Source organism: Orbicella franksi, chromosome 15 (genome assembly GCF_964199315.1).
Source record: "Orbicella franksi chromosome 15, jaOrbFran1.1, whole genome shotgun sequence".
Lineage (NCBI taxonomy): Eukaryota > Metazoa > Cnidaria > Anthozoa > Scleractinia > Merulinidae > Orbicella > Orbicella franksi.
Window position 1 is genome coordinate 14,071,853 of NC_138159.1, and position 13,385 is coordinate 14,085,237.

At 49.2% G+C, this 13,385-nt stretch overlaps 6 protein-coding genes and 1 non-coding gene across 7 annotated transcripts in view; 1 reads left to right on the plus strand and 6 right to left on the minus strand.

Annotated features, from left to right (window-relative positions):
- LOC145469604 (uncharacterized) overlaps positions 1-1,012 on the minus strand; it is a 4,137-nt gene extending 3,125 nt beyond the window's left edge. The window contains exon 1 of the mRNA XM_081453359.1: positions 1-1,012. This exon is cut by the window's left edge and continues 3,125 nt beyond it. Coding sequence (XP_081309485.1) covers positions 1-928 — 928 coding nt within the window. The 5' untranslated portion in view covers positions 929-1,012.
- The window catches only part of LOC145470029 (uncharacterized), a 399,370-nt gene that overhangs the window by 311,140 nt on the left and 74,845 nt on the right, over positions 1-13,385 (plus strand). The gene's annotated exons all lie outside the window — the stretch shown is intronic.
- LOC145470032 (uncharacterized) overlaps positions 1-13,385 on the minus strand; it is a 168,685-nt gene that overhangs the window by 89,504 nt on the left and 65,796 nt on the right. The gene's annotated exons all lie outside the window — the stretch shown is intronic.
- Trnah-gug (transfer RNA histidin (anticodon GUG)) lies at positions 3,141-3,212 on the minus strand. Its single transcript has one exon. It is a non-coding gene; the product is annotated as a tRNA-His (tRNA).
- LOC145470004 (uncharacterized) lies at positions 10,354-11,002 on the minus strand. Its single transcript, XM_081453834.1, has one exon. The coding sequence runs from the start codon at positions 11,000-11,002 to the stop codon at positions 10,355-10,357; it is 648 nt and encodes a 215-aa protein (XP_081309960.1). The 3' UTR covers position 10,354.
- On the minus strand, positions 11,634-12,527 carry LOC145469984 (uncharacterized protein F54H12.2-like). Its single transcript, XM_081453814.1, has one exon. It carries the CDS (start codon positions 12,517-12,519, stop codon positions 11,635-11,637), a length of 885 nt encoding a protein of 294 aa, XP_081309940.1. The 5' UTR covers positions 12,520-12,527; the 3' UTR covers position 11,634.
- LOC145470401 (uncharacterized) lies at positions 12,523-13,017 on the minus strand (the record flags this gene model as incomplete). Its single annotated transcript, XM_081454215.1, has 1 exon — positions 12,523-13,017. A coding segment is annotated over exon 1 (495 nt), but the record flags the coding sequence as incomplete, so codon positions are not given.

Genomic DNA, 13,385 nt, shown 5'->3' on the forward strand with positions numbered 1-13,385 from the left:
AGTCGTTGGAATTGCGCGGGAAGTGCCAAATTTCGTAGACGTATTGGATGACATACCCTTGATGAAGGGCTTCTTGCAATTCGGGGGTGGGCCACGTACCCACTAGACATCGCTCCTGCTCGTTGTGGACGCAGCGATGACTACGTTCGGTCAGCGGTTTGGGTTGCTCGGTTTCCACGCAAGTTCTGCACAGTGGAAAGGTGAGTTTACCCCCACTGCGGTGGGGTAAGACGGGATGATACAACCCAAAGGGTGGTAGGATCTTGCATTTGACCAGACCGAAGTAACTGGAGATGTCGGTGCCTCCAGGTTGACTGATGATGGCAGGATGACCCACGGGGTAGGGACAGTTTTTGTTGGTCCAGGGGTAGAGGGAGGTGAAATCCAGGTACTGCACCGTTTCTCCGTGTTCCACTTGATGGTAAAGTTTGATGGCATTGGTGCGTCCGCCGTAGAACGCGTCTCTGGGTTTGAGTCTGGGGACCAGGTCAAAGGATTGGACCAGACTCCGCAGGTATTCATCGTCTTGCTTGAGTTGTTCCCATTCGCATTGCCACATGACCACGACATGGTAGCCCGCGGCCAAGAGACTCTCTTCTTTGAGTTTAGTGGCTTCGTAAACATCGCGCATGGTCTGATCGCACATTTTGTGACGCGTGCGGTCGCGGTCTGGGTAACACTTGGGACACCCGTGCCAGAAGCAACCGTGAAATTCATACACAGTACGGGTGACGTCGTCGTACCCATCCACGAAAAAGGTTTTGTCTCCGCGTAGTATCACGTGTTCCCCTCCGTTAAGGGCGTGTCGAATGTGGTGATCGGGTTTTCGGTTCATGTAGGTCAACCATTCCAGGGAGGCGAGGGAATGCAGTTTGCCTTGTCTCTGCCATCCACTGACGGGTTCTGAAGCGATGGTGCGTTCTGGCATGTGTTTGGTGCGGTAGAAGAGATTGCAGGCGGAGGCGATGGTGAGACAGCGTTGGAGAGGATTGAAGCCGCTAATGGCTTCGAATTCTTGGCAGAACACTTCGCAGGCCCCTTTAGGAGCAGTACGTCGGATTCGCAGTAGGCCACGAGTTCTGCTTGGAAATCGAAGATCAAGTCGGGCTCGGCGAGTTGTTGGGCATACCAGCGTTCGAACTCTTGCGCGCGTTCGGTGGACATGCCTTGGGGGTCGTAATGTTCTTTGTCGGGTAGAGGTCCCACGTAATCCTGATGGTCGGGGGTGTTGAAGAAATGGGGGAAGAACCCTTTCTTTTGTTCAACCAGTCCGAAGGCTTTGGGAAAATTAGCCAGTGGCATTTGAAAGAAGCAGAGAGAATCTTTGAAAACAATGTCTCCTCCGTTGATGGACAAAGACATAATCTTGGCGCCGTTGACCACTTGCTCGGGCACGACGTATTGTTGGTAGAGTTCATTCAGTATCAAGTAAGAATCAAACCCTTGGGAATTGTGGGCTAGGACGGTGAGGGTACAATCCTGTGCTAAAGCTCTCAGCCAATTCAAGAAATCTCGAATGCAGGTGGTGCCTTCAAAATGAAAGAGTTCCTCGCAGTTGGAAGTGGCGGCGCATACCAGGTTGGGGACGTGGACACCCGTGTCTTGCATGGTTTCGCTGTCCCAGTAGACGAAGAGATGGTCTTTGGTGTGTACGCTCTGCGAACCGTCCGCTTTGCGTTTTCTGGATTTCAGTAATTTGCGCTTTTCTTCTAACTTGGTGGGATTCTGTATGAAGCATTGGTGTCGGTAGAGATTGTGATACTCCTTGCAGGAGGGATATTCGGCGGTACCGCACACGTGACGCGTTTCGATCTCGCGAGGTCTAAGTAATCTATTGCACCGAGGACACTTGCGTAGGCAACTGCAGACATTTTTTATTTTTTTGGAGGCGTTGGCTTTGATGCCATCCGTGTTGGAGTAAGTGTAATGATTGGCCAAACACTGTTCTCCGAAGAAGGTACGGTGACAACGAGGGCAGGTGTGTGTGGTGTCACTGGTGCGACGACGATCTTCACACTGGGTTTGACAACAAGCGGGACATTTCTTGCCGCGGCAGGGATGATGATGGATGTCATCGGTCTGGTAGCTTTTCTCACACTCGATGCAAAAGTTACTTTGTCCTAGGAAGGCGGAGAGTGAATTGCAACCGTGATAATGTTCACCCACTTTGATGAGGATGAGTTGTTTCTCGCGTAACGGGCCTTTGAAAATGATTTGATAATTATGATCCAGGGAAAGCACCACGATCTGATAATCGGTGAGATGACGTTGGAAGGTGTGGAGTTCGGCGAGACCGTAAGGTCCTTCGGGGACACCCGCAGCTTGATGGAGTGCCTTGGCCTTTCTGCCTTGAGCGGGTTTGCCGCGTCGTAGGTTGACGTACTCAGGATGTCGACTGCCTACGTCGCAGTAGGCTTGCATGGTAACCAGAGCCCGTGCACAACAGAGTTCGTCCTCGTTGTTGATTTGAATGACGCACTTTTTGAGATCGAGTAGCTTGTCGAGGGCTAAGCTGGCTTTGCGAAGTCGCTGTTTACCACTACCTCGTCCGGGATCTCGGATATGTGAAATGTGTAACGAGAAGGTGTCATCCAATCGGAACTGTTCGTTGGAGTTTAACATCTTGGAAATTTGTTGCATGATTTCTTGGGCTCTGAGATCATTATCCATCCATTCTCGGACACGCATGCGAGCCGAGTGATAGGAGTGTCTCAATCGGTTGGAATTGATGTTGATGAGAAAGTGATCGTTGCGATCGACTTCCGGATCTTGGATGATTTGGTCTCGTATGGCGCGTTGGAGGGCTCGTTCTATTTGACGCGGTAAGATTTGTCTTTGGTTGGTCGAGAGAGGTGCAGCACCGCCGCGTTGCATTAACCGTCCCACGTAATTTTGGTGTCTGACGCCTAAATGGCGAACGCGTCGATCCAAGTGAGGCGTTAAGAGAAAATCAAAGCCTTGTTCAATGTCATCCAAATGTTGGGCTAAAAGGGCGTTGTCTTCTTCATCATCCAGGTCGAAATCGTCTCTCGGGAAGCGAAACATGGTGAGACTGATGGGAGGATCAAAGTCTCATTGGTTTTAATGGTGTGAGTCAACCAATGGGAAAAAAGTACTTTTTGAACACGTGAAAATTTTTTTGCCCCGACCAGGAATCGAACCTGAGTCTTCGCGGCCACAACGCGACGTCTTAACCACTAGACCATCGAAGCATGAGTGGGAGGGATCTACGTTTTATAGGGTGGTGGTTCCCACCATTTTTTAATGACGTAGGAGTGGGGGATACCCCCCATCCCCCCTCTGGTGACGTCACGTCACGTGTCTTGATTCGACCTGTATAAAAATGGTGCGCCTTGACGGTGGTGACTCGACTGATGAAGCTTGAAGTGAGTTTACCGTTGACGAAGATTACTTTGGAGGTGGACCTATTTGCGCTGACTGTGATTGGTATTGTTGTGATTGAAGTTTGCCACCATTTAAAGAAATAGGTGAGTTAACAATGGATACGTTGAATCGATGCAATCGAAAGATGACTACTTTGACCCAGTGGGTGAATGAGTGAAAGGAGCGTGAGAAAGAAAATGGTGCGAGTTTATTATACAATGACTTGCGGAATCTGTCTCGTTTTATTGATGCGGTGCTTCGGGACATTGACTGTTTGTTCGCGGAAGAGCAGTTGGGCTTTTTGAGGGAGATGCATTTGAAAGAGTTGCGAATGAATGTGAACCGTGCTCTTAAAGGCTATAAACGTTTGTTTTTTAGCTATGATCAGTCATTGGGATTATCTACCACCTGAAATTCAAGCGTACATTCTCGATTTGAGGCTGCGACAGGAACGATTGGATGTCTTGACGGCAGCACGAAAGGGATTATGCGAAGAAATGAGATTATACCATGTTTTGAAAGAGAAATGGAGTATAGGACATTTGAGGTGTGAGCCTCACTATTGTCGTTTATGTATGGCTTTTCATGCGAGAGTGTATGGTCATTATCGCGATCATAAGGTGATGTTAGGTTACTCTTTGAAACAAGCGGCAAGTAACGTGACGGTAGCCAAGCGCAACATGTTGAATGAGAGAGGTTATTTTGTTTTTGTTCTAGAATGACAAGTCATTGGGATTGTCTACCACCCGAAATTCAATTACACATTCTCGATTTGAGGTTGCGACAGGAACGATTGGACATGGTGACGGACCGACAAAAAGAGTTGTGTGAAATGATTCGAGCCTACCATCGCGTCAAACGTGAATGGAACCTAGGTCACGTGCGATGTCAACCTTTTCGGTGTCGTATTTGTAACGGAGTGAATTGGAAGGATGGGTGTGTCACCTCTGACTTCATCTATCATGAAAAAGTGTTTGTCTATTATAACGGTCGATCGGTGTTGGTGGGTAATTGTTTGCAACAAGTGTACTTGCATGAAATTAAACAAAATTTGACCCTCTTTTTTCCTTAGAAATGGATCTGAAGACTAAAGTGAAATTGAGTCAAGACATTGAGAGTTACTGGGATTTATTGCGGTGGAACATTGCCTCGAAAATTATGAATTTGAAGATTAATCAGGAACATTTGGATGAGGTGGAGAAAGAAAAAAGAAAGAATTTGTGTGAGGAGATTAAGAAGTTTCACGCCTTGAAAATTAAGTGGGAGATAGGATCTGTCGTAGCTGTGCCTATGTTGATTGTATGCGAACCTGGTGTGAATGAACATTATGATCATAAATGGTATGGGAAGTATGTGGATATAAGGGGTCAACGGAAAAGGGCCTTTTTGGCGTTTAATTTGGATCAGGCCTTACAACGTTGTAATCACGTGAAATCGTTTATTTATTATAGAATTGATACGCCTAATGGCACTCAGTTTTTTGTATGAAGGCAGGGCGTCTTCCCACGAGGGGAATGGACACATGTCCCGCTTGTAAAAGGTGATAATGTAAAATAAAATGTTTTTTGCAGAAAAAATGGCCGCCTTTAATCCTGTCGATCATTCGATCAAATGTGTGGTGTGTTCCAGTTCCGAGATGAAAGACGGTGAAAAGCTGTTCCTGTTGGAATGTTGCAAAGAGGGGGTGCACAACTCCTGTCTAGTGAGACCACCCAATGGAACGCACTTGGTGTGCCCTAAATGTCGCATTGAGACCTGCGCCCATAATCACATAGTTCAGAAGGATCACTTCACTGAGAAGGACATGGATCTCATCGATTTGTGTTTCCTGAAACATCAGGTGGTCTCGCGCATTCCTATGACCCAGAAGGAGATCCATTGGCTACGCGTGGCTGCCAACGTACCTGGGTTGAACGCCCTACGCCACGTCAGTCATCGCGTCTTTTTGACGGGTCTGGTCTTTTGGGTGCCTCTGGAGAAAAGCGTGTTTTGCGAATGGGAGGATGTGGCTGCTCGCTTGTCCCTGGGTCTGACCTACAACAACCTCTCCGAGATGCGTTCCCGCTACAATCTGCGCGTGGAGAGGGATCAGAAAGGGGATGCCTTCCACCACTTTTTAGATCACTTGCTGGAGTGTGCCGTCAAGGATGAGGAGGTGGTCAGACGGTCTTGTCTGGTCAAGACCTGCCGCTGCCCCCACTGCCCGGAGTGTCAAGGCTTTGCCTCCATGTTTGGGAAGGAGCGTGTGTCCAACATAGTGGCCCTTGCCAACCGCAGTTATTTTTACGAGCGCGTGGAGAAAGGGATCTACAATAATTTCAGGATGGTTTATAATCGTGCCGAAAAGAAGAAGAAACCATAAGTCAAAACACATGTATCTTTTAATTCAACATGATTCAATAAAGTTACAGTTTCAAACGTTTCTTGGCTTGCATGATTCGTTTCACCACCCTTTCCGTCATGGTCTTCCTACCGGGTAACCTGTCAATGGCCTTGATCATCTTGGTGTCGGCCTTCCACTTGTCTTGCAGATTCTTGGCCCGACTGTAATCGATGTCGTGTTGTTTGGCGAGTCGGTCCAAACGATTGATCCCAGGATCTCCTCGGGCCAGTCGTTTTTTCAGTTTGGTGCCCGGTCCCATGTACTGATAGCCCGGCCAATGAAATTCGATGCCCGTCTTGCCCAAAAGTTTCTGAATGTCGAAGCCATAACCGCGTTGCTTTTTGCGAGTCCTGGTCTTGTTGGCTCTAGTTCTTGTCATAGCCGAGACGTCGTCGACTGGGGTTTTTCCACTCTTCCCAAGGCTTCAGGCGTTCGGCCGCTGTGGGTTTACGCTTCTTGTATTTCTTGGTGACTTTCTTGGGACTGTAACCACCCTCTTCGTCGTCGAGGTCGTCGTCAATTGATTGGGGATCCAGACCAATGCCCTTTAAAAAGCCTTTCTTGGCTCCGCTCAACACGCTTTGTTTCAAACCACCCGATTTAGGCTTTTTACCGCTGGATATGGGTCGCGGTATGCGACTCGGCTTAGCACTGGAGGCAGGCTTTTTCACGGTCTTGGGTGTTTCGGGTAAGAGTCGACGGGGTTTGATCCCAGACGGACCCGCGGGTGTCGACACCTCTTGCTTGATCCTGGCGGGAGTTTGACCTTGGATGACTTGTTTCAACAAGTTTTCCAAGGGACTGTCCAGGGCTTCTTCATCCGGTGCAGGGGCACCCACGCCAGCCCGTGGGGCACCTCCTGTCCGAATCCGTTTGGTCAATCGAGTCTGTTCACGCGCCAAGGGTTTGACCATCTTGACGGCCATCCCATCAGGAATGGTGGGATTCCTCAAGATCAATTGTTTTTCGGCCGCCAATCGCCCTGCTTTGTTCAACAGGGCGCTTTGGGAAATCTGTCCTTTGTAGTAATCTTGCAAACGTTCGAATTCACTGACCGGTACCATCATGACCTCTCCCGTCATACTGCAATGCGGTTTCAAAACAGTCTTGCCAGTAACTTGCTTCTTGACGGGCTTTTTCCAATTTCAATTGCAGACTCTGGATGGTCTCGTTGGGTTTGGCACAGGTCTGGCAGGGAATGACCACGTCTTCCACGTCGTCTTGGACTCGTATGCAATCGTCACACCCGTGACCGTATTTTAAAGCCAAATATTCCTGTTCGAGAGCTCTGTATTTTCGATGCTGACGCTCTTGAACTAACTTGAGTTGTTCTTCTCTGTGATTGGCTTCTTGTAACAATCCAATGAGCTTGGTCATGTTGTCTTTGATCTCGGTTAGTTTTCGGTTCTCGCTCACGCGTTCAGGCACCATGTCGATGCCCTGCAAGGGGTAACCGTCAGCGTCTCGACCCGACATGTTCGTAACACTCATTCAAACCTCGCCAGAATCCACTCCCTGTCTGAGCCAACAGATGTTGACGCCTCCTCTTCAGTGAATTTCTGCGCTTCCCCACTTCGCGCAACACGTTCTTATGGCGTTGAAGTTTTCGAAGTGTCTGAGGCCCCACGGGAATTCTCTTTTTCAACAGATTCAAGACCATTTCACTGACCGCGTTGATCTGGTCGGCGTTGGCGTGTTCCAACATCTCTTGACGTTTGAAACGATTGGCTTCTTGGAGAATGCTGGTCAAGAACGGGCGTTGTCGCCGTAATCGATTCATCGTCTCTTTCTGAGTCGGTAGGAAGGGGTAAAGTCTTTTATGCCCTGAATCGACTCCACCACTTTGACACCCGCTGGAACACGGAACGGGGTCTTGCATTTTTTCTTGACGGGTTTGAGGGCAGATTGATAGGGTATTTTCCGAATGGCGCGTTCCAACTTGGGTCGGTGCTTTTGAACCTGCTTGTCTATGAACTTGGCGATACCACCTATAGGGCCAGCTGCTCTGAAGATGTCGCCACCTCGTTGCAGTATCTTGCGCCGGGAGAGCATGGAGAGCTTACGTCGACGTCTTGCCATCGTTTTGAATGGGGTGGAGTCAAGACCCAGCTTTTTTATCCCATCATCTTGGCCAAGGGTGTCTTGACGGCTGGGATGCGTTTCAATAAACTCAAGAGGGTGGTTCTACGATTGAAACAGACAGGTGGTTTGGTTCGACTCTTGGCTTTCTTTCGAGGTTTCTTGGCGAATTTTCTCAAATCTCCGAACTTGTCTTCGTACCAATGCCTCTTTTTCATTCTTCTTTTCCTATCTTCTTTCGCTGAAAGGGTTGCCATGGCGGGAGCTCTCTTGCGTTTCCTGCGCGTTGTGACCGTGGCTGGTAACTCACCGGTGTCAATGACAGCCGTTGGAGCCGGTTGAAGAGCGATCCGTCTTCTTATAGCTGGTGGTAGGTTTTTCTTGAAATGAGCTGCACTCGGTTGAGGCGTCTTTTTACCCGATTTTCCGTAGCGTTTTTTTAACCTGGCTATGACGTCGTCCAAATGTCTATGCCCTCGAAACTGAAGATCCATGACGTGTAGGTGGAGTGCTTCCAATTAGGCATTCATGGTATCGAATGACTTTAGGTTTTCACTCATCGCTTTTTATAGAGCCAAGGTTGTTTGCGATGGCGATAGGTGCTTTGAGCCGCGCCGGTCAAACCCATGCGTTGGTAATCCTTGCGTTTTCCCAAGGTGTAGCCCATTTTGGCCGCACTGGCAAAGATGTTTCCTCCACCTTGTCGTTTCTTTCTCTTCTTCTTGGTGACGGCTTGCAAGGCTCGTTTGGCGCCGTAACTGGCTGCTCCGGAAGCAGCCCCCAAGCCCACGGCTTTACCCAGGGCGATGCCAGCCGGCACGAGCGCAGCCAAAGGTAGGACACCACCCTTCTGTTTCTTCTTTCGACGTCGTCTTCTCATGGCGAGCGCGAGCCCTGCGGTGGTGAGCAGTGACGCGGGTAGGTTACCTCCCTTCTGTTTCATGGTGAACAATGAACCCTCATGGACTTTGGTCGTCTAATTTATGCTCTTTTTGGTAAGGAATGTAACGAAATTTCAGGTCGTACCGTTTGACGTAGGCGTCCTTGATGGGTTGGGTCAGATCCGTGATGGTATCGTCCATGGTTTGCAATTTGATGAGGAAGCTTTCGAACTCGTCCAAGGGAAAGCCGCGCACGTAGGTTCTCAATTCGATCAAGGTCTTTTCATGCGCGGTGAACGCAAAACGACTCATGTCCATCTTCACGGAAAAATTCTTGAAATCATTCCAACCCTTGACCAAGGTGCCTAAAGCGGTCAAGATGGCCACGACGACATGTTGTTGTTCCCAAAGCACGCCGATGATCATGCTCAAGGCCATCATGAGTAAAGCCAGTCCATTGAGAAAACAGAACCACGTTTTGAAATGGTAAAACATTTGTTTCCGATACCACCATTGTCGATGATAATATTTGTACAATCCATCCAATCGCGACAAGGATTCCTCTTCCACACTGTTTCTGTAAGCCCCGTTGAGTAAACTCACATCGATGGTCATGACTATTCAGTTCGAAACACTGCTCGTGATGGTGTTGGTGGTGGTGATACCGGCGATACGTCGTCCTCGAACGGTTTGTCGTTGATCGTTCAACAACATTTGCAATTGACGTTGTAAACTGTCTTGATCCATGCGTGATCTGGGGGTGGAAACGGCACTGCTTTCATCATCATCATCGTCATCGTCATCATCGTCTCCACCACCACCGCCTCCGGCACCGGCTCTACCACCTCTACCACCTCTGCCACCTCTGCCACCTCTGCCACCTCTACCACCTCTACCCCGTCTGGGTTGCTTCCCACCTCGACCCCGTCTGGGTTGCTTGCCACCTCGACCTCGTCCGGCTGGTGTCTTGTATCCCACGGTGGCTCTACCTGTGGTTGTGCTAGCCAGGTACCCTCGTCCAGGCGGTGTAGGAGCTCGACAGGGTACGTCTCGACGCGTGTCCAGACCCGAAGGATCCGCTCGGGCTGGGGGAGGACTCGCCCCGACGCCTGCTACACTCCCTGTGGGGCGGGGACTGCGTCGTGGCGTACTGGTAGCCACGGGTCCTGCGGTGCCTGCGCCAGCGGGGGGTGTATTCCGTATGGGTGGTCTGGTGGACGTACCCACGCCCGGACTCAAACTTTGAATGTACTGACTCAAAAAGTCGTCGTTGTAACCGTAGGCCAAGTCAATGTCCTCCATCGGTGAAAGAGGGGAAGGTAAGGCTTGAGCGATGAGACTGGGCGAGGTGCCCACGCCAGCTGGAGAGGTGCTCATTGTAGAAGGTCGGTGTATTTCTTTTCTCGAGCCACCAGTCTTTGGGCCAACAGCAGTTTATATTGAATGTGATCGGTGAAATTCTCTTGGTTATATGCGTTTAAAACGGCTTGCACGTCGCGTTTACCGCTGCACTGTAAGATTTGTCTCATGGGTTCGCACTCGACATTGCGCTCATGCATGTATTTCAATTGCGATTCGCAAATCGCTAGGAATCGCGGGAACCACTCGACTTCACTGCGCAGCATCTTCACTTCAACTGATGCATTCGCATGCAGCCCTCTTCTTTTAGCAGATGACTGAGAATCCGCTCATCGTCGCGGCTTTTGGGATGTAAATCCAACAAGAGATACCCAAACGGACGGTCGGTGACCTTTCGAAAGGTCTCTTGCACATCCTGCCATCGCGACGGAAAGGCTTGTAACAACAAATTTCGCATCCCCAGTTGATCTCGAGGGTTCTTGAATCCCACGATGTAATGGGCATTTCTAGAGATGCTCTTGGAAAATTTACCGGGTGGAAACATGTCTTGCGATAAATAGATCACCGTGATGTTGCGATGGTGGGAATCTTTGGTGAAGAGATCCAAGACCCGTTTGTCGTTCCCTCCTTCTTCCATCAGATCGTCCAACACCAGTAAGCCACCCTTAGGAAACCAGATGGGTAAGAGATCCGAGTCGGGAATACCATGATGGAATTTCACTCCATACTCTTTCATGGGTTTGAATCCGTCTTGCCAGGAACCGTAACAGTAATAAATGCGTTTGGGCGGGGTCTCGAACAGATCGAGATTGTCCATCAATAATTGGGTGGTGAACACCGTTTTACCCGATCCCGACGGACCCACCACCATCATGCTGGAAGGCGTGTTGAATCGAAAGGCTTGACGTCGTTCCATGGTCAAGTCCCATATGAACGAGACAAAAGAGGAGTTCGTTTCATATACATTTTTTAAAACTTTTAATTACAATAAATGTCTTACACCGCAACGAGAGGTACAAGTGTCTTGCTCGTAATCACATCGACAGACTTGCTCCCAATTCAACTCTTTGTGTATCAATTTTTTTAACATTTGTCCCACTTTATGATCATTTTGTACATAATCGTGTGGACTGAAACGACGTAGAAACGTGTTCATGTCATGTCCTTTGGATCGATCGATCAAAAACATCAACGCGTAATCGCCGCAACTCTGACTGTACAGCGATTGTAGACTCTTGCCGTTGTGGACGTTGAACCTCCAATGTTGTTCCAACCACCTCTGTAAAGGTTCCATGGTCAGGTAGGTGTCCAAGGGCAGTGCGTAACTGTCCATGATCTCGCAAACGTCCTGACACGTCCATAGCGCAATCCAATGCCGACCCGGTTGGCCTTGAGGGTCCGTGTTGACAATGTAACCCATGGGTCCCTTCTTGTGGGGTTTCTCGGGTAAACGATCGCAAGGCACCGTACCGTAAAAATAGGGTTTCAAACTGGGTTGACTCCTGGCCAACACGTCCAACTGCACATTGTTCAAACTGACTTTTTCCATTACACTTGGTACACGTCGTATTGCACGGTCTTGTTGCTATTGATCTCCAAGAGATTTTCAAATTCGGCGTAGAGGATGGCCGTGATGTTGGCACCCTGATCGGCTCCAAAGTCGAACACCAACCGCAACTCACCGCTCAGCTTGGGGTTCAACACTGGACTGTTGAGGCAACCGTTGGCGGCGTTCTCAAATACAAACAACGTGCATCCTTTACCTCGTCCCCAATCTTTGGCTCTCACCATGTTTCCTTTGCTCTTGCACAAACTTCCAGTGGCTTGTAGAAATTGTCTATAGCCTCTCATGTCTCTACTTCCATTGGTATGGAGCAATTGCAAGACTTCATAGGGATAGGCTTCTCCTCTCACCAATTGTTTGATGCTGGTCAGATTAAATTGCTGGAATGTGAAGGGATACTCGTCGGCGGCGCCGTTGAAGGCTGTAGAAGCCACCAATCCCACCACTAGCATGTTGGGTAACCGGTTCTGGAACGGGTTGGTGATTTCATAGTGTAACTCGTTTTGCGTGATGTTGTAGGTCCTGATCTCGCTTCTGACCGTGGGATAGCTCACCACGTTTCTTCCACTACCCATATCATTCATCAATTCTCGGTAGACGGACGGGTTGAGTCTGACTTGGCAAAGATACAATTTCACTTTGATGTCTCGTGAATCAATACGGAAGGTCACAGCACCATCCATTTGCCAACTCCACACATCCGGTGAATTGAAGTACAATTGGATCCCAATCTGCACATTGGGTATCAAGAGTTTGCTGAGGTGAAACACTTCGATGTGGGGTACGAAGCTGTAAACGCGCGTCTGACTATCAGTGCCAACGGCTTGGGCTCTGAGTTCACGCACCAGGGCTTGTCTTTCAGGGGACATCGCTTTGAAATCATTGTGTGCCAGATTCAGTTGAGTGGCTGTCAAAGTATCGGGTACATCGACAAAATTGAACCAGCCTTGAGGTCTCAAGATGGTGTCTCCATCGTCTCTGTCAAAATTCAGTAAGGTTTCGATGTACGCTTTGTAATGGTACGTGTCCGTCTGAGGACTGATAAGCGTCCCATTGAGTCTAACGCTGATCTGTTTGAAGAGGGAGTGAGCAATGTTGTTGACCAAAAAAGTGTTTTCGGCGGCCACGGCATCGCCTCCCGCTGCTTTCTGCAATTTCCATTCCAGTTCGAAGTAACTGCGAGACAAATCAATGTAATCTTCTTGAGGATCGATCTGAAAATCGATGGGGTTGATACCTGTGGTGAAAGGATGAACGGGTACCATCCGATAGCTCGAGATACTCAGATCCGTGGGTGGTGCCCGAAACAAATTCAACATGGGGTTCTTGACCCCTGCCGAACCAGGGAGAGGGACAATGTCCGTCATCGTCGTTTAGGTCCTCGTCGATGTCTTCTCTTGAGAGCGCTCCGTACCCAAGTGGGGTCTAGACCTCGTCTGCGGTGGGGTAAGAAGGCTCCTCCCTTTTGTAGTCTTCTGCCTCGCGTCAACTCACTGACGATGGGAGGAATGCGTCGAACGCGTCTCGAATAAATCGGATTCATATTCATTTTCTAAAAATGTCGTCCAACTTGCGTTTGGCGGCTCGGTTGATTTCGCTCAAGGCTTTGCGTTTAATGGCTCGTCTCCCACCAGCCTTCACACCTCGAATACCACCTGCAATGTTAGGCAATCCAAGGGGTCCACCCTTTTTTAAACCTTGCCATCCTTCTCGTAAACTGGATCCCGAAAAGTCT